The sequence below is a fragment of the Dermacentor silvarum genome, chromosome 4 (genome assembly GCF_013339745.2).
Source record: "Dermacentor silvarum isolate Dsil-2018 chromosome 4, BIME_Dsil_1.4, whole genome shotgun sequence".
Taxonomy (NCBI): domain Eukaryota; kingdom Metazoa; phylum Arthropoda; class Arachnida; order Ixodida; family Ixodidae; genus Dermacentor; species Dermacentor silvarum.
In genome coordinates, this window is record NC_051157.2 from 7,255,141 (window position 1) to 7,279,432 (window position 24,292).

At 44.3% G+C, this 24,292-nt stretch overlaps 1 protein-coding gene across 1 annotated transcript in view; it reads right to left on the reverse strand.

Moving 5' to 3' along the window:
* Window positions 1-454: 454 nt before the first annotated feature.
* The window catches only part of LOC119449377 (rab proteins geranylgeranyltransferase component A), a 41,404-nt gene continuing 17,566 nt past the window's right edge, over window positions 455-24,292 (reverse strand). The window contains exons 7-15 of the mRNA XM_037712547.2: window positions 22,039-22,154; window positions 17,695-17,801; window positions 13,515-13,631; window positions 8,192-8,251; window positions 8,071-8,128; window positions 5,191-5,287; window positions 3,572-3,670; window positions 2,671-2,822; window positions 455-836 (exon numbers count right to left, since the gene is read on the reverse strand). Coding sequence (XP_037568475.1) covers window positions 552-836; window positions 2,671-2,822; window positions 3,572-3,670; window positions 5,191-5,287; window positions 8,071-8,128; window positions 8,192-8,251; window positions 13,515-13,631; window positions 17,695-17,801; window positions 22,039-22,154 — 1,091 coding nt within the window. The 3' untranslated portion in view covers window positions 455-551. The remainder of the gene's footprint in view (window positions 837-2,670; window positions 2,823-3,571; window positions 3,671-5,190; window positions 5,288-8,070; window positions 8,129-8,191; window positions 8,252-13,514; window positions 13,632-17,694; window positions 17,802-22,038; window positions 22,155-24,292) is intronic.

Below are 24,292 nucleotides of genomic sequence, written 5' to 3' on the forward strand. Positions count from 1 at the left end.
GCAATCTATAAGGCAAGCTAGAATGAAAGTTATTCTTTTGGAATAGCAAATATGCAATCCGACAGCAGAGCAAATTCACACATTGTTTTTTTTTAATACTGCCAGAGGCGAAGTTCAAATACCTGTGTCATTATTCTTACCAGTTGCTTTTTCCAGATGCATAACAATGTGTTGAAAGCTGTTTATAGCCCATTAAGAAAAAAGTTGAGGGCAATCTATAAGACAAGCTAGAGTGAAAGTTATTCTTCTGGAATAGCAAATATGCAATCCAACAGCAGAGCAAATTCATACATTGTTTTTTTTTTGTTTTTTTTTAATACTGCCAGAGGCGAAGTTCAAATACCCGTGTAATTATTCTTACCAGTTGCTTTTTCCAGATGCAGTGGAGCCCTGGGCTTCATGCATTCAACCAAACTTGCTAACTGCTTAATTTAATAATGCCAACCACAATGCGGCCAACAGCTTAGAAAGACTAAGCACCATTTTAATTCAAAGAACACATTTACATGTACAGGAGGAACTCTGTAAGCACAGATGAAGTATGTCAAACTTCATGAATCCCCAGATGAAGTGGCGCCACCAGGATTGGATGTGGCCAGAACACGTTTGGAGGCATTGACGTCATCGCCTTTACCACTTTCTGGCTCGTCTCCCTTCTTCTCCATTTGCTCTTTGCCCAGTTCAGTCTTGGTTGCAGTCGGTTCACCATCCCTTTCCTCAGTAGGTGGCCCATGGTCTCCGGGATTATTTTCATGCTCAAGGAGGATCTCCTCCGGATCGGGTGCCCGTGGAAGGAACTCCTCATTCGGATACATACAGTGAAAGACTTCCCTGGCCTGAAAGGAAAAGCAGCAGGGCTGGCATGTAGCAACAGGTGGCTAAATTTTATCAACTGTTCGAAGTGGAATTTTTTATCGAAGACCCAAAATATTTTACAAGAAATAACTGAAAATATGTGACCACTGAAAAAAAAATTAAGCTCAAGCTCTCAAACTGTTTAACTCTGCGCCAAAAATGAGTATCAAAACTCTATGAATGGCATCTGTTAAATAGGCTAAAGTGGACATATGACATACAGTATAGACCGCTTATAGTGCAGGATGAGTATCAAAACTCTATGAATGGCATCTGTTAAATAGGCTAAAGTGGACATATGACATACAGTATAGACCGCTTATAGTGCAGGACCGGATATACAGTGTAGACCGCTTATAACGTAAGTCGCCGGAGTCGCGAATATCCGCATTATAAGCGGTACCGCACTATAACCAAAGCAACAATTTTCAAGGCCCGCACATATGCAAAACATGTGCACCGAGCCGCCACGCGTATGTGACAGTCGAGGAATGCGGCTAGAACATTTGCATTCAATTTACAGTCGAATCTCGTTAATTCGAACCAAATCACGCGGCGGCGCCTCCGACCGGCATTGCTCCAGCACCGCCATAGAGTAAAAGCTTAGGAGAGACCCCTCAATGTCGCGCGCGAACAAAAAAAAAAAAGAAGAAAGAAAGAAAAAACGCGGCGGAAATTTCACCCTCTCTCAAATGGCAAGGTCGCCGATTCTGCGTTCCGCCGGAACATGCGTGTACGCGCCGACGTCTCAGCCACGCAACCATAGCCACGCGTAGAAAAAGGCAGTGAACCCTTCCTTCTCCTTTATGCTTCCTCTACTTTTTAGTCACGTGTTGACCTTGCACGCTGCGGCTATGGCGCAGAGGGAAGCAGCTGCGCTGTCCCAGGCCGGCCAACGAAACTACCCACACCGGCAAACGCGGCTTCCCGATAACGGCAGAAAACGAAACTTCGCGGAGCTGACGCCGAGCGCCGCCGCTACAGACGAAGTGCCAATTTTGCGTCATTTTACTGAGGAAGTTCTAGGAGCACTGGAGGCTAGCTTTAACGATACCTCTAGTTGAAGTTTTATTTTTCCGGACTCTCCAATTTGCTACAAATGGTCAAATCTGACAAATAATTAAAGTGCAGTCATTTCATACAGTGCATGACATTTCCAGTAGAAGAATTCCAACAGAAATGTTTAACAGCACGTAGAAAAACTATCAATCAAATTGATCAATTCCAATAGGCGTAGTAAGCAAACAGTTAAAAATATGCTTTACTCTGCATGCTCTTCGCTGGCATTACAAAAAGAACAAGCATACTGTTGTACATAAAGATTTCCTTTGGAGAAATGTCAATTGCTAGTCACTAATTACCTAGTCCTATCACACCTCTCTCTTTCTTGCCTACTTTTTTTTTTTGCCGCTATCATAATTATAAGCTGTTACCAACTTGCCCAGTTAACTGTTCTCCCATAGCTAATCTTGGGAGGTCGAGGGAAGAAGTTTGATTCCCACAAGTGCTGTGGAGTTTGCTTTGTTTTACTGTGTGATGACTGACAATGAGAAATATTTGGATAAACTTTGCAGGGCTCTTGTGGCAGCATAGCTGAAATCCTGTTGGCACAGGCACTTCATGCGCAAAAAGGTACAGAGGATGACAAAACTCTTCAGAGTCAGCACTCCACTTATCTGTCAGATGCAATCTGTGCTGTGCACAATGGTAATAGCAAGCACGCTAAGAAGTGAGCAATGAAAGGCACAACTTGCCAATTGAAGAGGAAACAAATTTAGCTGACAATGGTATGAAACAACAGCATGTGGTGCCTACCTCATTGACTGGGTGCTCATAGTCCAAGTGAGGGCCTGGAGATGAGACAAGTATCAGCCCAGGTGGACAGTTTTCATTCAGGGGTGCTTGCGTTGTGTCTTCAACATTGAAGTACAGTATGTACAATGCCTTTGGCTTAGACTTGTCCTCACCTGTACAACCAAAGAGAGGTTTCTATACCGCATTCATACAGGCTGTACGGAGTACTGCCAGCCTTTATTTAAACACAGGATGTAATGTTAAAAGTACATACTGTGCACGTAAGTATAGGTGGCATCCAAAACAAATGTGACATTTCATTGCCCTTGCCTTCGTAGGATAATACAATAGGTGTTTTGCAGTTGGCTTTTGCTATCCATGCCTTTGACACTCTAAATTCAATTCAGTAGAACAAAAGACTAGCTCTCATTCAGGATTGTGCACACTGCATTCCACTTGTCTGAGGTTCAGCTGTGGCATCACAGTGCGCTAAAAGCGCAGCTTCGAGATCATGGCACTGTTGTAAAAGCAGAGACCTGATGTAGTACATTCAGAATTTTGCCTTATTAAAGATATTGTTACGCGAACAAAGGATTAAGCACTAGGGACTATTTACAAAGTATATTTATCAAGTATATTAGTATCAATATAATGCTGGCATATCACTTCCCAGCTTGTTTTAATGCCAAGAGCAAGGCATGGCACTAACACAGAACCATTCGTTCATTCATCCTTTCAATGCAAAGGCCAACTAGTGTCCATTACTCCGACATTGGCGGGGACTGTAACGTGGAACCACCTAAGTGCAGTGCTGGACCCAGAATACTTCTGTACTCCAAAGATGCCATAGGACAACAGAGGGGGGGGGCAGTGCCAAAGAAATTCTGCAATTGTGCCTTCAGCCTGAATCGGTGGCCCGTACCTTCAGGTGACTGTGTGGTGTCAAAAAGCATTTTCACAGCGGGCTCCAAGTCTTGTTCGGCAGTTTGCTGAACACTGGGGCAGGTCAAGTGAACGATATCTGCAACAAAAGAAATTGAAATGCAAGCAATGTGTTTTCCATAACTTTTCACAACACAAGCTTGTGCGAATGAATGTCACTCAGGTGTGACTTCACTAAAGGTGCGGGGTTCTGCCCCAAACACCGTGTTGTCAACAGCAAACTGGGGCTGGGCTAAACTATTTTATTTCCGTTTCCAATTTTAGCTTCAATGTTATGGTTTACATATTAGTCACTACAGATATAAGGGTTATTCAACGCGTAAAAATGTCACCACAAGACACTAAGGCAGGCACATGTGTTGCACTGTCCCTTTAACTGTTTCTATGCATGTGAAACAATGAACCAGCAGTATCAAAGTGTCGGTCCATAAGCATTACAGAAAAGCTAGACAATTTGTAACATTAGGACTGGCAAAGTGAAAGACTAGTGCCAACTTATAGCCTCGATGTTTTCACCTTCACTACTTGCAGGTGGAGGTCTAGATGTTAAAATATTTGCATTCCTCCATTTTGTGACTAGAGACAAGAGTACAGCTTTTTGTTGGGAATGTTTATAAACACTCTTGGAAAGCATTTTAGCACAAGTAGAGAAGTGTGTGAATTTTTTTTTTTAATTCCGGAGTTTTATGTAGCAAAAACACAATACGATTTTGAGGCACGCTGTAGTGGAGGGCTCCTGATTAGTTTTGACCGCCTAGGGTTCTTTAATGTGCACTAAATGCATGGTACACTGGCATTTTTGCATTTCACCCCATTGATATGTGGCTGCCACAGCCGGGGTTTGATCCTACACCCCCAGGCATGTCAATTTCAAGAGAATATCTGTTGAAGTTCATGGTGTCAATATGTTCGTTCTTGTCCCTGTCCACCTGCACTAAAATTCTTTCCAGCAGACAAAAAAAATACATGTTGTCACGAGGACCACTAGGCAATAAGAAAAAAACAGAATGAAACAAGAATATTTGCGTTATACTGGCCACTTCTCCCATTTTCTAGAGTTACGTTTACTCAAAGAACACTGAAGTGCCATTTTTTCCCTCTGGTATGTAAACAAACATGCACAGAGACAAGGGTAACAAGATGGAAGAGGGGCACAGCTTTTTGTTTTATCGCAAATATTAGTGTGCCCAGAGTGAAATATTAAAAGAACATGAATGCAACAGCTATTTCTTCTGATGACATCAATGTCATGCACTTGATGTTTGCTGCCTTGCAGAAACATGTTCCAGTATGCACTCCATCATTCAATATCGGTTAGTTCAAAAGTTCTATGTGATTTGCAAACTTGTGTATAGTCACATAATTTTTAATGCAAACTTTACTGGAATATTTTCATGCCTTCATCGGTATAATTCATCACCTTTGGTGATTCACGGTGGTGGACCTTTCTGCTGGCACACATATTTAAAGAAGTCTGAAGATGTTTCAGGGACAATGGCAGGGCAGCCTACTTAACTAGGTAGCTAGGCCTAAAGGTGCCGCCGCTGCCTCGGCATGGTTGCCTTTTCCCCTCATTCTGATAACAGCTTGAGCACTCACAAAGTCCAGGTGGACAGACCATCATGCCAGGCCCCTGCTCTTGTACCATAACTGAATGTGGTAGCTGGTCACTTCGTTGAAGTCTGAGTAGTGTGATCTGCCAAGGCAAGCAGTTGGAGAGATCACTTTAGGAACGCTGCAACACTGACTGTCAACTTCATATCCATACAACATCTTTTACCATCCAGAGCCATATTTTTGATCAATCATTTTGGCAGCATCATTTTGAGTAGATACTAGGGGCGTATTTCCAAATCGAATATGAATATTCGAGAAAATCAACCATAAAATATCAAATCAAACAGAATATTTTGTTATTTCCAAACAAAGTGAAATGCGAAAGTTACATCTTGTCCGTTTGGTTTACAAAAAAAAAGCCAACCATTCACATTACCGTATTTTCCAGTCTATAAGTTGCACCCCCCTCAGAATGGCAGTTCTTTAAAAAAAGAAATGTACTATATAAGTCACACCGGTGTATAAGACGCACCTGTTCATTCAGTAAGTGATTTAAAAAATTAGAGTGACGTTTCAATTCGTGAATGCAGGTCACGTGCACGCATATGGGTGCCATTCCTATATAATTGCGATAGCAATGATATGGACACTCCAGGTCTATTTCTGCCGTCGTGGTCAATAACATTGTCCCCGCGCACCATATGCTGTATGTGCGAGTGAAAATGTGCGATGGCGAGCCGAATTGTGCACAAGGGAAGAAAGCGGGAAGGCAGTGCGAGAGAGAGGGGGGGTGACTTGTACTTTGGTAGCAACTGCGTAGTTTGGACAGTGGTGTGTGATGCATCTTGAAAGCAATCTGCAGATGCGACAACTTCGGGGTCTGTTGACTCGCAGTCGGCCTGCCACCATTTGCATTGGTGCTCCATCCTTCTCGCACGGCGCTCGGCAACTCGATCACAAGAACCCAGTACCTCCATAGCCCGCACACAACCTGTAGCAACTGCCAGAGGAGGTCAACCCAGTGCGCTTCGTGTGCCCATAGCATCCAATCCAACTTTGAAAGAAAACGTATATAAGTCGCACCGTTCTATAAGATGCATCATCGAAAAATTCGGAAAAAAAAACAGCAACTTATACGCCGGAAAATACGGTACTTAATGTATGCAATGCCATTCACAATTGGACATCCAGTATACTAAGGAGCTTGTAAACAAGAAACAAGTGAAAAGTGATCAAACTTGGTGCACTATGACAATGGCAGTAATGATACAAAAGAAAAGTATGCCACCAGATTCACATTGTGTATGTTTGTTGAAGGTGCTAAGTGTAACACTTCATCACTATACTGTATTAAAGGAATGCAAACGTGGTCAGAATGACTAAATAATAAATCTAAATCCAGACAACAAATTCGTAAGCTGCATAAAGGTGAAGCATCCTTATTGAATGACTAGGAAATTATTGTACAACTTAAGAAGTGATGCATCCCTGCAACTGCGCCTTTCCAACAACAGAATTATTCGTAGCAGTCATCACTTCCCCCCCCCCCCCCCCCCCCCCAGTCTTTCTTTTTATAAATTCAGTCAGTGTTGTTATTCTGATCAAACGAAAGTGAATATTCAACAGTTTTGAATCTGGAAACTGAATATTATTTCTATTGAACCAATACTCGAAATTTCAAATATTCGCACACCCATGCAAGATGTCAATATATTTGGATACATTTTATTTCAATAAATATAGTTTAGTGTGCATTGAGCAGATCACCTATGGGCATGTCATGATGTTGATGAATGCTTGTCACTCGATTTCACGATACCAAAAGTGATTGATCAAAAATACACTCCCAGTTTTGTTGCTACAGTGAGAGATGTACTGATTTCCCAGCACCAATTACTACAAGGTAATAAAGTGTTTTCAATTAGGATACTGTGTTTGCATGAACTCAGAAAGTGACCAAAAAGTGAATGTTATAACATTAATGCAATACACATGTAATGCAGCCATATTCATGGGCTTGACAAAGAGCCTCTTAACATGCTGCAATGGGTGACCTGTTATCATGACGTGCAGGTGGTCTTGCACAAATTTGCGACTTCCGCCATCGTGAAGTTTGCTATTCAACACAGTATTGCGGCTTAGCTCATTCTATATTTTTGAAGCACAAAATTCAAGAAGAATACCTCTCTACACACACAAATGACATGCGTGTCTAAAAACTTGGTGGTAACTGTGGCAGATAGCGCCCAATTCTGTCACATCAGCTGTATTACAATAGGCAGACATTTCCTTGCATTACAAACTGCTGGGTAATGTTAGCTAATTACAAGTTATACTTATTAATGCTGCAATTATTTACTTAGAGTATATGTCCAAATTGCACCGTTGAAGCTGAGCAGCAATTAAAGCATATTCATTTAGCAAAAATTCTCTACTTCACAAGTTTCGAGAAACATGTCCTCAGATTCTGTGGCAAAATTAATTAATATTTGAGTTAACATTTATCAGCAATCTGTAAAAATGAATTGCTGATGAATGTAATAAGAGTCGTTTATGCAACATTATCTCATTTTTTAAGTGGAATCTAGATATGCACACAATGTCAACTACCCACTGGGTGCACAAGGTACTTGAGAACAGGAATTAGCATTCCCAAAGAGAAAGAACCGCTGCAAATACATTTGGAGTGGAATGGTACGTGGTGAGAAAGGTAATTTCTATGGCTAGTTTCCCATTTTATACGTGTACGATTATTAACATTTTGTTTAGGTGATGCAATAAGAAAACAGCCAAACTTTTCCCTCGAAACAGTATGCCTTTCTTTTTTTCTTTTGTTGCAGCACAGGGTCGAGCTAAAGATTAAGACTCTGTACCTTTAAGGCAATCTGACACCAGTCAACATGACAATCGAGTCATATTTACCTGCTCTCTTTCTGCTGGGAGCAGTGACTCATCAGAGATAACGATGGCTCGCGAAACTCTGCAAGCAATGGGAGTTGCATGTAAAGATACGTGTGTCATTTTGTCATGCCAGAGGAATTACCTTCGTGTATCCCTCGATGAAATTTCAGGTGGGGCATAGCTTGCTCCCATGACAACCCATCTGCACACCACAAGACACGTAATACAATATGCACACATATGGTGCTTATAAGGTCTACATGAAGATCCATGGTGCTCAAGTAAAGACAAAGAAGCAAGAGTATCAAGGAAAGCTGACTAGGCAGCACAGCATGACTTCACTGAACGTGTGAACATGCACATAGTAAACAGGCAAACTGGACACATTGGAAACAATGCCAGCAAACAAAAGAACGCTGCAATGTTTACTGTTTAAAGGGACCGACAACAGATTTCTAAGGACCTAGTTTTTTATGGCGCAACGAAAAGCTCACCCTCGGTAGTGTTTACACCTGCAGCGGTTACTTCAAAAAGCACGAGGATATTTTGTAAGCAGAATTTTTCAACCTGAGCAGCCTCTAAAAATGAGTCCCTCCTCCAGCAACGCTGAGAAGTGAGAGCAATGTCGATAGCTTGCCTCACAAATTGTGAAAACTGCCCATCGTTCTGCTTTCACAGACGTGAGTGCAACTGTGGTTAACCACCTGCATTTTGACCTTTTCAACCACTCTTGAAAATAAAAAGCTGGTACAATAAGTCTGCGTTGCCTCACAGACTTGTGCCGCGTTTTTCCACAAGTACACACCTACGCCATGGCTGGCTGGCCCCCATCATCGCTATTATTGCGATAGCAATTATATGGACACTTCAACCGGATTTCTGCCGTCGGCGTGAGGTTCCCTATAGATAAAATCTTCGCCGCGCGCCGTATGCCCGAGCAGAAGCGTGCGGGGACGCGCACTATCACGGAGAGCGAACGCACTCAATCTCCCACGCGCAAGCAAGGAAGCGGGAAGCCAGCGCCGGAGGGAGCGGGGGGGGGGGGGCACTTCTACTCTGCCAACAACCGCGCTCGTCGCTCACTCGCACCGTCGCTTATCTCCACACGGCTCTGACCTTTATGCGCCGTGCATTCGCCGCGCAGTTTCCGTTGAAGCGATAGACCGCACGTACCTTCGCCCGTTGCTGCGTCGTATACGCTTGCTGCCAGCGTTTTGACAGTCGTTGTCTGCAGTCATTCAGTGTGATCTATTCATGTTTGTTTGTGCGCGCTCACACCACGCTTGTTCAATCAGTTAGTAATAGTCGGGCCACATTTTCCAACGCACGCTACACATGCAATGCTGCCCGGGTCGGCAGTGCAGAGCTACAGGTGTGTCCCTTCGCACGCGCTGCCCACGGGAAGCGCTTCTCATCAACACCACCGTTTCACACGCGCCTTCTCGTGGTCATCGAGTCTCTCTTCATGTCGGTCTACTTACGCCGCAGCACACCTGCTTACTTAATCAGCTCATGTTTACTATACAATTCATATTGCTAATATTGCTACCAAAGCCGCTCACCTTACTTCGTATGACATTGCTGTGTTGCTATCGCATTCATTGCTTCGCCCTTAGGGCGAAACTGTGACATTTTTTCTGTTGATAGACAAGCCAAGCCAACTCATCAAGGCAGCACCACTTTTCTACTGGCTATAAACAAAGGCCTATCTGCACATTGTAAGTTAGAAAAAACTTATAACAGAGAAAAGTGTACTGTATTTCAATACAGTAGAACCCCACTGTTACGTTCTTGGGCGCTGCGTTTTCCCGGCTGTTACGTCGTTTTCGGCCGGTCCCAGCACAGCTCCCATAGAACTCAATGCATTGGTAACCCCTCTGTTACTTCGCAACTGTGGGACCGTTCCCGCATCATACGTTGCGAACTGCAACCCCGCGCCGGCCCGAGCGGCCATTTTGACTTTTCATGTCGCTTGGCTTGGTTGCTTGACGATGGCATTGGCCGCCCAAAGTGCCGGGGGCGACACTTATGACGTATTTTCGGTTTCTGCCAGCAAAAGTATGGCCCTTGAGATCCGTATTTGCTATCTAAAGATGGTGTCTATGACACGATGTGGCCCTAAGATTGGTTTTGGCTCATAGATGTTCCGTATAAAGTCCAAGGGCGATAACGCCGTCGCCACGCGCCGTATGCTGTATGTGCGAGGGGAGCCGACGACCGCATCTAAATCTCGCGCGCGAAAGAAAGAAAAGCAGAGAGGGAGCGCGCCTTCTTCCGTTGCGCTCAAGACACTGGCGAGAAAGCTAGGGGGGAGGGATAGCGGGCAGCGTTGTGGGCTGGTAGTTTGTATCGATGCCTTTCCGGTAATAATGCCTTTTCGCGCTTATCGCGCTTTGTCAGTGGTCAGAGCGATGGTCCGCTCGCGTTATCAACGGGATCAGCCGGCCGTGAGCAGTGGGTGATAAGACTAGTCATAAGGCATTGCTACAAAATCACAGTCGTGCTCTGGCATCAATTGCGTACTGCGCGGGCGGCGTGCGGTCGCGCGAGCCGTATCTTGAAAGCGATCTACATTGGGGGCAGAGTCTACGCAGTGTAGGTGCGTACGTGCTGTGTGTTCTCGGCGCTCAGTTTGCGTTGAAGTGATAGACAACAGCACGAAGGTCACTTCGCTCGCTTCTGCAGTGGCGCTTAAATTCCTCACGCCAGCATTTGACAGCGCGTGTCCGCGCTCATCGAGTGTGATGTGTTCATGTTTGCCTGTGGGCGCTGACACCATGCTTGTTAATATACAGTTAAACCTGGATATAACGAAATTGACAAATTCCCGAGAAACTTAGTTGGATTCATAAAGAGGATTTCGTTATATGCAGGTTCAGCACGAAATTCGAAAAAGAAACGCTTACCGTATCTACTCGATTCTTACCGCTTACTGATCGCGTCGTAGCATCGTGTAAGGCCCATTTATAGTCCGACGTTATCGGCGCGCGGGCCAGCGTCATTTGCGGCCAGTCACGCTACACTGGTTGTGCTGCGCCAGCCGAAACGCCGTCTCCTCTATACTCCGACGGCTGTTATCTTCAGAGCATGCGCAGAACGATCCCAAGCCCGCGCACCGCTTTGAACGGCTGTCTGCGACCATCGTCGAAGCAGCGGGGGCGCCTTTATTTCTTCGCGTGAAATGGCATTCTGGGTCGGCGCAGTCGGCGCGACCAACGTGCGAATGGGTCAGGAGCCAATTCGGCGCCGGGCCCATCGGGGCGCGTTGGAAGCCGCCGGTTACGTTGGCTGCGCCGGTGCGCTCGACTATAGAGGGGGTCGTTTTCGCCAACCTGACGTAGTGCGCGCGTGCGCTCGCTGAGAAAAAAAAAAAAAGAATGTTTTTTTTTTTTCTCTGGCAACATCAGCTGGAAAAGGAGAGTGCCAGCTTGGCGGGCTAGGCCAGCTGCAGCAAGCAGCGGGATCAGGTTTGAATGACGGGAGGGGAAAGAAAGGTCACGCCCATGGGGGCAAGATCGCCAGATCGAGGGATGCAGGCCCGCCTCGCGCACACTCGCACGCACGCACACGTGCGCTCACTCTCACCTCGCAGTCGCCGTGAATTCGAGCGCGCCAAATGCAACGCCGCCGCTTCACATTCCGTCGCGGCGGAGAAGGTGCTTCCGGTTGCTGCTCGTGCAAAAATGACAAAATTTGGGGCGAAATCTCTAGGTTGTTGGCAGGAAAAATTCGTTATTTAGAGGGGGTCTCCCGCTGCCACTTCATTACATAGAGGTCTCAAATAACTGTGCTTCTATGGAGTAACGGCGGGGAATAGAAAAACTTCGTTACATCGAGGAATTCGTTATATGGAGGTTTGTTATAAGCAGGTTTAACTGTAGTTAATAAGCGAATGTTTACAAGTTTATACGGACCATAAAACTACTATTCTTACTTTGTATAACTGTCTACTAATTTGCTATCGCAATCGATACTTCAGATGTCGGGCGAAACTACGACTTTTTTTCACATGTAAGAATTAAAACAATATTGTGTGCAGTTCAACACTACTCCCATTTCTCAATGTTTCCTGTTTCCCGGCTCTTGCAATTCCTGGCTGTTACGTTTTTTTTTTTTTTTTTTTTAACGGTCCCTTGAAAAACGTATCAGCGACGATCTACTGCACTAATAAAAACACCAGGAACTTCATACATTAATAGGTCACGTGGTAGACCTCTCATGCATCTTCTCGTTTTAGCCGTGTGGGGCTCCTAAGGTCATTTTTCGCAACTTTTAGCAAAGAATAAAAATATAAATTCATTTGAGAAAAACATGGCTTGCTTTAGCCAGTACGATAGGCAATCTTTCCATCAGCAGGGTTATCTCGATTCACGTTTTAAGCGGTTGTCTGTCCCTTTAAGATATGTTAAAACTGTTCAGTAATGATGAGATACCATTTATTCTTGTGTAAGGGTCTGAATTGGGCCCGAATTTTTGGACAAGGCCCATACACAAGTAAAAAGTAAATAAATTTGTATCTCCTTTAAAGAACTAACACGCTTGCTGCCATGTGAAATGACCTTGCAAAGCCTTCATTTTAGCTTTGTTTGCAGCCCCATTAGTCATAATCTAGATCACTGACAGTGTGCTGTTACAAGGTGAAGCCATCCTCGGATGTTGCACCGCATCTAAGGTCGCATGATGAAAAAAAAAACTGCCGGAACTTTCATGCAAAATGTTAACAAAAAGTTACAATTGATAATGTCTATGTATGTTCCAGCTGGTGCAGCAGCGACAAAATCTCACTGTTTAAACGCATACAGTACGCATGAAGCCTATGGGCGATGCCACACACATTTCTCGAACACACGGTGCTACAGCACAAGCATACAATTTTGCTGGCACTTAGTCGATGACTGACACCATGTGATATGTCTCTATGCACCACACCAATAGCGTGCTTTTCAAAGGTGAAGCTATCCTCGAACAATGTGCGATGCGTAAGGCTGTGTGGAGAAATGTCAAACACCTGCATACCTTTTGGGTCGCATAGGAGCAATGACGTACACACGAAGCATTGCAAGTCTCGCATGCACAGAAAATGTGACGGCACAAGCAACAGGTGCGAACAAATTTCATGATGTTGCCAGCAGTTAAGTCGACGAGCTTCTTCCCCCAGAGGAGACCCCAACATGCATGTATGCAATCCAACAATACCATGCTGAGATACAGTAGTGTGGCTACAGTTGACGTGGAAAAAAAGGGAAATGTTTACCCAAATTATTTACTCCCAAATCTAGGGGCATGGCCCTTACACAAGGTTATACAGTATTTCTCCGTCAAATATAAGATCGCACAAAACAAAGTATACTCATTTTTTTAATACTGATTCCATAACAAGATATATTGCAATAAATAAAAAAGCTACTGCTAATGCTGGCTGAATGCCTTATTTTATAAACACAATACATTAATGACAGACTTACCTGCAATTGAACCGCCTGCCATTGGACACAATTCCTATGCAAGTACCGTTTTCACTGACCAGGAGAGCACTGGGCCCCCTCTGCAGGTGATAGATGCCTCCATAGACCGCACACAGCCTGCAACACACAAGTCAGTGTGCTATGCTCAGACTGGCCTAATGCAAATGCTCACATCCAATGACACTAATAAATGTGGCCAACAGTGTTTCAAAAATAGGGAGATTGAGGTCACTGTGTTAATGCTGTGAAAAACCTGTTATTTGGCCATGCATAGGATTTTATAAAATAAAATGGCACACAAAAGCTTTGAGCAAGGAATTTTGGAAGATGGAGTTACGTGCTTTATTTTTCTTGCTCAGTTACACAGGTTAAGGATGTAAAGGATCTACGTATGTGAGGTACTTGGTAGCACAATATTCCAAGACACTAACATAACACTGTACTACTATAACTAAGCAGAAAAGCATGACACAGCAAAGATTCAACAGTGCTACCATCACTTTATGTGCAGGGAAAAAAAAAAATGTTTTTCGACTAATTTAATGCCATGAATTCTCTAAGTGAGCAAAATCAATATGTGTGACCAAGTTTTCAAAAGTTAATCTGCAAGGACTGTTTGAAGTGGCAAACAGCAAAGAAGAAAAGCATCACTATAATCATCTGTTTTTTTTTTTTTTCCTGTACTCTGATTGTTTGCTTATAGACATGCTGCTTGTCTATAGGCAATATCCACACATACACTACCTCTATCAAAGGCAATGGTTATGCCGATAATGATTTTACAATTCACATTGTCACCTTTTCAACCATTCATCTGTGATACTTTTGAGTAGATGCATTATTTAAATTTTCATTTCCTTAAAAAAAAAAGCTTTTTTTCTGCTCTTCAACCACAAAAAACAACCAGTCAGGTAAACCCGAGTCCTCGAGAAAGAAAGGCCATAAATTATGGGGCTTCACAGTACAACTCTGAATGCTCAAAAATATTCATGCATGCACCGTAGATAGTGGCCACACTCTTAGATCAACCCTGCAGTTTTTTCTATGTCACTTTCCTCATCAATCTTGTATACTCTTACAGATAAGGCAAAGCCTCGCCTCTATCTCATAAAACCACCTCACCAAATACTACTCTGACCAGTCCTGGGTAGCAGTGCAAACAAACGAACAAAAAAATGCTGCCACATTTCTGGGAATCGAACTTTGCAACCCACCGATTCCTAGTAACTGACGCACGAGCTCATCAGCACTTATATGTGATAAATAGGATGGCTGCTTCATGCCAAGCATCACTACACTGGGTTAGTACTGGGAAAGACCATAAATGAAGGAACAGTGCATAGGGACTAGGGATGTTGACAATCCCTGCGATGGTCTTTCTCTACAAAGCAGTGAAAGCCCATGTAGTGTGTTTAACTGGGACATAGTGACTACAGTGGAATCTCGATGATACGATCACTGCTAATACGAATTTCCGGATGATACAAATTTTTCTGTGGTCCCGGCCGAGTCCCATTACTTTGCAACGTACTAGAGAACGGTTGTTACGAATCGATTTCCAGCCCGCGTCGGTTGATACAAATAAACTCCGCCCCACTGACGGCCATGGAAGAAAACAGCACGCAGTCACGCGCTTTCTCCCTTTCTCTTTTGGCGCGGAGGTGCAGACGCGGCGCCGGCCAGCGCGGAGGCCGCGTCTGGGCGCCAAGAGTTTGAAGCGGTGACGCTTTTGTGCTTTTCCCCACGCAGGCGCTTGTGCTTTTCCCCACCGCAGCAAGCGAAGGTTCGTGCGGTCTATCGCTTCAATGGAAACTGAGTGGCATAAGCACAGCGCATACAAAGGTCAGAGCCGTGCCGTGTGGAGATTGCTTTCAAGATACGGTGCGCGCGACAACACCGACAGCCGGCACAGGCGCAAAGTACAAGAACACATTTGTTGGCAGAGTAAAAGCCGCCCTCCCTCCATCCCGCCCTGCCTTCCCGCTTTGCTCCTTTCGCGTGGGGAGATTGCGTCGCCAGTTACCCTTACCCCCAGTTGCAAGATACGCATTTGGTGCCGCAGCACAGCGTCGCCCCCCCCCCCACCCCTCCCTCCCTCCCTCCCTCCCTTCCATACCCCCACGGCCTCTCGCGCGACAGTAGTCGCGTTTGCTGTTCGCTGTGCGTTCGCTCTCCGCAAAGGCGCACGTCTCCCGCGCGGCGACGATTTTATCACCCTTAGACTCATGCTCCACGTCTCATGCTCCTCCTCCGCATCGCCCTCGTTGATCTCCTCTCCCATCGGTGGGCGCACCTCGTTGAGAAGCGTGCTTGCTACCGCCCTTGTTGGCGAGATTTTCCCGTGGAAGCCGCATTATAACCGGTATTTCGTCTCACGCGGCTGCACTGTAAGCGGTATGTGTATACATGGAGTTCTATGGGAGGGTAAACGGGAGTCGGTAAAGGCCGCCTTGTAGCCAATTCTGCACTATAAACGGTTACGTTATAAGTGATCTATACTGTAAATGCTTTTTACGTATGTGGGCCTGAGTGAGTTCACCTCTGACTCTTTAATTTAGCTAGTTTTAATTGTGTTTCGATGATACGAATTTCGGCTAATACGAATATTTTTTGTGACCCCGTGAGATTCGTATCATCGAGATTCCACTGTACCTAATCCGGTGCCAAAATACTGCCTGACTGGTACACTAGACATGCATCTAGACGATACAATAATTAGCAGCAATTAGCAACTAATTGTTGGTATTTTAAAATTGCAACTGTAATGAAACCTTGTGTTGCATGCAACAACCAGAGCAGAGATGAGTGACCATGCTGCATATGAGCAAAATGAGAACAAAATGAAAGCAGGAGCCAACGTTTACACAAGTGTACGTGTCTTTTTCAAGGCGAACTTGCCTTGAAAAAGACAAGTCCACTTGTGTAAACATTGGCTCTTGTTCTCGTTTTGCTCATTGTCTTGGAATTTCAATCTCCCGTATAAGTAGCTTACCCTATACTCTTCTGCACGTTATTGCTATTTCTTTCATCTTAAAGCACAGTTCAGTCAAACCTAAATTTAAGAGCATAAATACCGAGCATTCTTTTTTTTTTAACCACACACGATTTTTAAATATCGCCTGTGGCAGATAGCATAATTCTTGTCATTGAGCTGGATTACTCAGAGGTGGACGTTAATTGCACGAGAAATCAGTTAACTAGTTAATAAGAAAGTCATGTTTTATTTGAATGGTCACATTTTATTTTAATCTTATGTGGTCGTGTTTTATTTTAATGAAGTGTTCCCCTGCTATAATGAGACCAAGAATGCAAGATCAGACACTGCTATAGCGATGCAAATTCTTTGTTTGCTCATTACTCAGTATGTTTTCTGGTAGTAAAAATGCCACATACAGCCGTCGACCAATTTTTTCAGTTGCTTTGCTTTTTGGATCTATACAATTATCCATATTTATTAGGGGCACTGCCAACTACCCCTAGAACCAATGTAATATAACGGCACCTGCAATTTCAGATGCCCAGATGGTGCACCACTCAATTTTTTTGGACATGATCTGCATGTGCACTGTTGCAAACAAGGCAGCCGCAAACAAAGATGCCGTGACATTGACCCAACACCAAACCGCAACTTTGCCAACTTCCAACAAAGAGGCACTGGTTAGGCTAGAAAGTACAGCTGTGATGTAAATTTTTCTACAACAGGCGTAGTGGCTGGCGACAAGCAGGCAAAAAGTAATCTCGCTGTCAACACATTTATACCCATAGTCCTTATCTGCGAAATTGGCAAGATCACACCTATGGACTAGACTGACGGCTGTAGCAGCAGTATTTTTGGCCAGCAGCTTGGCTTCGCTGGATCACAGCTGGCAAGGCAACGTGTGAATCCCGTGTGATCACACTGATTGCACAGTTGCATATAAGCAAGCCACAGTGCAAAGTGCATGTTATTTACGGTCATTTCCTTTCCATGTATCGCACATTAAGCTGCCAATAGGCCATCACAGGAGACCCATTGCTGGCCTCTCGGAGGCATTATGCTTGTGTTTCTTTTGCATAGAGCAGATGATGACTCTTTTTTTTCGGCTATATTTACACGAACCTCAGTCTTCAACCTGAAGGAAGCCTCACAGAATAAACATGCTTTCAGTTCTATTACTACTATTGCAGGGAAATGGCTTACCTGCAGAAACATTGGGGCAGTTCTCCACTTCCGTACAGTGAAGCCAGGAATGGGCTGTTGCCATATCTTCCCAGTGAATCAAGAAACTTCTGAACAGATTTTAATGCCTGCTCCAGGACAAATGTAAGAAAAGTACAAATTTTAATAAGCAGTTTTCCTATCACAAACAAGTGCCTTGTGAAGGTCTTTTACTCAACTCCACCAAAGCCACCAATTAGAATATGGGTGGGAAGCACCTCTCCTCTCCAGTGTCTTTTGAGTAAAGGTACTGAAAACACCTCATTGTGAAAATTTAGCTTAAGAATCATTCAAAGGCATCTTCGATTTGTCAACCTGGACTCCCCAAGGCACTGCATCATATTTGATTTGCCTGAGCAGTTGTGTCGAGCAGTCCAAGAACAGCTGCATGGTATCTCTCTTATGCTGGCGCTTAGTTCTTCAATCTGATGGGTGGCCTTCTCAATTGGGTAGAAGCTGGACATCAAAGTACTGTGCATCACTCGCTGCCATTTTCAGAAGAGCTCCAGTGCTCATCCTAGCCTCCTGTCACAGCAGCTATCAGACCTACCATCTTGTCTCATTTTTTCAGGCTTTTCTCTGAATTTTACTGACAGCATGCTTTGTTTGGTTTCATAACTGTTGTGCAAGTGAAATAGATTTGTTTGTGTTCCTCTCGTGTGGCATCATCATGGTTCGTTAATGAGCGTCGAGACTAAAAGATGCCAACATTGATGGAAATGGTTTGCTGTTTTATGATGTACAGCTAGTTTACCTTGCCCAAGGCAAATGTGATTTGATGGTACACAACCACTCATTGTGCCAATCAGGTTATTAGAAATCCAGCCAGTGGATTTATGGGACTAGAGCGATCAGACTGAGCAGACAACATTGAGCGTCTTCGATTTGTATATGCCAAAAAAAAAAATACAGAATTGTAGAGCGATTGTGCTTTATGACCCAAGCATTGTGTGGATTTGAAAACTATGAGCATGATGCATAACTGTGGTCTTACATTGTTAACCTTTATTGCGTGACTGTATGTGCTCTTAGGGCACGAGCCACCCATGAGGGCTGTGTGCTTGAGGAAACAATGGACATGATAATACTAGAGCGAACAAAAAGGGTGTTTACGGTTTTTCATATAAAAAATGCCAGTGGAAAAATGCTAGCAATCTCTAGAGACTGTGCTAAGGAACTCAAGATGTTCAACTTGCCGACCTAATGATTCTGAGCAAATGTTGGCTGAGGCCTAAGTTGTGTGTAGGTGCAGTCCCACAAACTGAAGAGGATAAAAGCAATTGTGTCTGCCCATGTCAACGTCATGCTTTAAAAAGCTAAGTGCGAAATCTCCTCTGGGATAGTGAAGTTTACCAACGAGAGGCGTGCACCGTCCATGCGTACCAAGGTCCCAAAACCCAAAGAGCAGGAAGCACCTTCCTGATGGTGCAGCACAATGCCAGTGCCACGAGGAACTTGGTACATCCAGTGAGCTACATCAGAGCTATGGCAACAAAGGCAGGAGATAGTGCACCACTACCAGTGCCACATATGGATGGATGGAAACACGAAGAATTTTGAACACCAAACTTTCTGAACCTCTATTGGGAACTTTGTTTTGGTACGTTGTCTGTCGTTTCCCTACTTTTCTTCCACCTAACTTCCAATCGACTCTTACTGATCTCTATTGTGGACATGTTTACTTTCCCCCTGCTCTCGCTGAACCCAAGGGCTTCAAGGAGGCCAGAGGTGCCTAAATCAACCGCTGGGCAGATATCTTCACATTCTAAAAGAACATGCCCCGTCGTTTCCCTAGCTTTAATGCAGCAAGCACATGCTTCTTTTTCTTTATTGCACCTCACTTTATAAGTGCGCGTTCTAAGGCATCCTGATCTCGCTTCGAAAAGTAAAGAGCTTCCCTTTGAGTTATGGTTATCGTAAATTGTTTCTTTCCTGGTTTCATTTCTTTCTGTTGAGTAGTTACTCATAGAAGGTTTCTTTTCCACTGCCGCCACCCATGAGATTGTCTCAGCCTCTCTGACTTTGCGCTTGACATTCTTTGTTGCCATGTTACTTACTATACCGGTCGCGTACTTGCTGGTAAGCTCCCTAGTTCTTTTCTACACTGTGAATCAATGTTCTTACTGTACAAATATGTGAACATTCTCCCAGCCCATTCACTTTCCTCCATATTCCACAGCCGTTGTTCATAATCAATTTTACTCTGCGCTTCCCTCACTTCTTCAAAAACAAGTCCAGCCCATGTCACCCTGCACACCTTCATTTGTAGTCTTCTCGTGAATGCCCAATGCAAGGTGTCCCACTGACCTTTGGTTGTCATCGAGTCCTGATTGTGCCCCTGACTGAAGCAAACAACCGCATTTCCAAATGTAAGTCCTGGAACTATTACACCTTTCCACATACCCCGGAGAACCTCGTACATATTGTATCCCTATAGCGCTCTGTGTGTCATTATGGCCACATTTCTCTTCCCCTTTGCTGTTATTGCTTTTCCTGTGTTTCCATATATCTATTCCCTTCCTTTATCCATATACGAAGGTATTTATATTCTTTTACCCGAGGTATTTCCTGGCCCTGTATGGACACTGTCTGTTCACTGTTTTCATTGAATACCATAACACCTGATTTTTTTAATGCTAAATTTCAGACCTAAATTCTTGCCTTCCTGTCCACAGATATTAGCCAGGTGTTGCATATCACTTTGGTTGTTAGGTAGCAACACAATGTCGTCCGCATAAAACTAGCCTGGGGCGCGATCGGAGATCTTTGTTCGAAACACGTTCTGTTCAGTTGCTGTAACATCACAAAGTAGCAGTATGCAAAATTTTATTTAGAATGGGAGGGAGAGAGCAGCCTATTGGCGGCAAGCGGTGAACCATTCCGTAGCCACTGCTGCCATTTGGATGCAATCTAAACCACCAGACGTGCCATGCGAAGCCGGTCTCGTAGTGAGCGGATGATCGTTCGAACTTCACATCTCTCGTCTCGTTCTGCTCCTAGCTGACAACGTGCTCGTAATCGAAATGATTGACAGGAGCATGTCGTCATTTCGACGTCACCAAAAAGTACGAAATCAACGTCCGGGGAGTTCACCGCTTGCTGATTGGCTGCTCTCTCCCTCCCGTTTAACAAAAATTTCCGATCGTGCCCCTGGAAGCTGCTGCTCTACCCGCTTGTTTGTGTGAGCGATTAAACCCGTTATTGCTTCCCTCTAGCGCCCTTTCCATCCTTACCATGTACATCACAAACAGCAGCGGGGATAGAAGGTACCCCTGTATCAGTCCCTTGTTGATATCAACTTGCTCCTCGCCCCTCATCCCTTCCCATTCAACGCAAACTGTATTTTCAATGTATACCTCTCGAAATCTGTACACAGACATTGCCTATGCCTTCCTGTAGTAGCACCAGTAGAGTGCCATCTTCTGGAGTAGCTGCCACAACTATGACGAAGTGGTTCTTGCAAGCAGGCAAACGTCATGCAGGGTATAGAAATGTCGGGGAATGCTAGGGAGCTTAGCGTCTCAACAAGCTACAGCTGTGATGTAAGAAACCGTTCAGTGCAAATTAATTTCTCAACACTTTATTCAACCAAAATAGAGCAGCAGCTAGTAAGTGAAACCACAACTTTGGCAGAACACTCGCACCATGGCCTGCTGCGCTGCTAACCTGTCTTGTGGTTGAACTTTTTAGAAGCTTGCACACTGGCTTTTGCACCACATTAACTCCTTTGCACTAATGCCATTGATTACTGTGAGTGTAGGCAGCCTTATGTGATAAAAGTGTAGGCAGCTACTGGCAAGTACATAATGCCAAGTAAGCTATTTGTGACATAATAACGAATCAGCCAAGCCATGCAGTGTTCGGTTTCATAGTGAAGAAACAAAGATAATTACATATTGTAGTTCTTAGTACCACTTTGGTGCCTTAAGGTATCTGTTTGTGCTTTCTTTCAACATAGGAGAACACAATACACTTGAGATACAGTGGAATCTCGGTAAACAGAAATCGCTTAAACGGAACTGCCGCCTAAATAGAACACCAGCCTCATGGTTGGTTGGTTCTGTATTCATGCAATGCTCAAGCTTTGTCTTTTAGTAAATGGAACTCCTGATAAACGAAAAAAATTCCCCTGGTCCCTTGAGGTTTCGTTTAAAGAGAGTCCACTGTACTGGAATGTTTGTGGTAAGGCTGGATAACCTTATCGAATTGAAGCAGGCTTACATGCATTAGAGAACTTGGCAAAAGAAGGCTGGTCAAGTAGCTGCATATCACATGCTGCTGCAGATTGGCCAGTTGCACCAAGTACACTGCATGCCAGAAACTTACCTGCAGTGTTGGTGTTGTTCCATCCACCATGGCAATGGCATGCAGCACATAGTGCTCAACATTCTTGCTCAGCTGCCTTGACTCGAGAAACTCCAGGAAGGGCCTACCTTCAAAACCTGGTAGAGTCCCCCACCCCCCCTCCATATTTTCATCTCATCAACAAAGAATAATTAAAGTAACTGCAAATCAGCAAGCTACCAAAAGCATTTCAATATCTTTATCACATTGATTTCTGTGTGCCCTAACTGGCTCTCTCATTTCATTTTCTTGCTTGTAGTAGCTACAAAACACCAGCCCTTGACACAATAGCATTAATGCATTCTTCTAATTGAAAGCAACATACACTCCCATAACCATTAGTGCAGGGCATTACTTAAGCTCGGGGAAGAATGCATCAATGCAACTCTGAATCAAGCTTGAGAAATGGCAGTAAGACTTGCAACATCCCATAATGCTGTATTGCAATTTTGTTGGATGTTCCAAGCAGGAGTCATGCCACGATGACCTGAGCAGTGCTTGCTTACCTCTCTTTCTAACACATCGCAGCGCATACCAAGTACAGGACGAAATCTCTATTAATGCATACAAGCAGCAGCGTAAGAACTACAAAATAAGGCTTGTTTGTTGTGTAGATTTGTGTTACAGACATTTCACCAACTTTCAATGAAGAAAGTAAACAAACAAAGGGGAGAGGGGGAAGTGTGTGTGTGTGTGTGTGTGTGTGTGTGTGTGTGTGTGTGTGTGTGTTTTTTTTTTTTACACCTTGCTCATGCAACGTGTATGCAAGGTATTTGAAAACACAGCTTCAGATCACCATAGACAAATGTTTTCGTTATACCTGTCGAAATGCTTAATTTCATCTTTACCAATCCCCTTGTTATCTATCTAGCACATTTATCATTGGGAGCAGCTTCGAGTCTTGACACAGGAGATGAAACTGCATGTAATCATAGTTATTCGCCTTACACATTGGCCACAGCAACTTGAAGATTTGCCACCTTCTTCACTGTGGCAAAATTCTTTGTTTTTGAGGTGAGATAAGAGCACATGGCCAATTGTCATCTGTGACAAAGAGAAAGAAGAGCCGCCAGTAATTCGACATCATTCAGGTGGCTGAGTTTTTCCAGCAGGTGGAAGCCTTCATGAGCGACAACCCCGAGAAAGCCAATGAAGGCCATTGCCAGGCAGCTTTAGGTGGCAGAGTCAACAGTCAGGCTTTCTATGCATGAGGATATTAGACGCAACTTGTAAGTAATGAAACTGCTTCCCTTCACAAGGCCTGTGTGACCAGAGTAGCTGTGTGAACCTCTACGGCCACCCAAACCTAATGTGGTGACTCAGTTCCCAGTATTCAAACCTGCTATGCTGCTATATATGCGGGCATCACAGAGAGGAAGAGGGGGCCGAGCGAGCTTTTCCTCCCCTCTTTTTTTTCTCTCTCGCTCGAACACACACACAGCCATATATGTAGGGAGTATGCACTGAAACTCAGCTGCAACGCTGTGCTGCCTCGGCGCTGGTTGTCATATATGTGGTTGCTCCGTAGCAGACGACAACACGCTTGGCCCAGTTTTGCTGTGCAATTATCTCTTGTTTATGGCACATAGTCCCGTTTTTGCAAGAAAACTGGTGTTAAATGTTTTGCTGAATGTGCTGTGCGAATGTGCAATATAGTGAGCTTGGTAGCGTAAATGTGAGCTTCGCCTAAATATGTCAATTGATCTCCGAGTATGCACTTGCAAGTTGGAAAGCATTAGCAGTGCATGGTGTTGTCGTTCAAGTGCTTGTTCAGGTCAAGAAATAAGCGCAACGATGTTAACATTCGAGGGCGGGTTTCTATAACGTGCCTACGTATCTGAATGTGTGAACCACAGCTGTTCGTTCAAAATGCAGAATGCACATTTTGATTGAGCAGCATGTTGTGAACAACATCTGTGATTCCAGCTGTGCAGCTACTATGCGCTTACATTGAACTACGTCGGGCTTCAGCAACAGCCCGTGTGCCTACAGCAACTTCTTCGTAAATGCATGAGGGTAGCCTTTACTGTGAATGAAAAAAAGTTTTAGCTCCCTGTCTAGTCAGCCCAACTAGCACACCATTTTACAAGTAACCTTTTCTAGTTGGCTAGAATCGAGCGACTGACAAAGCAACATATAGCAGTAAGTGCAGTTTGAGACTGGCACATCACCATAATCGGCAGCAAAATCGCTGAAGTGTGCAGGCTTTTACAACAGCCTGTAGAATGCTGCAGAG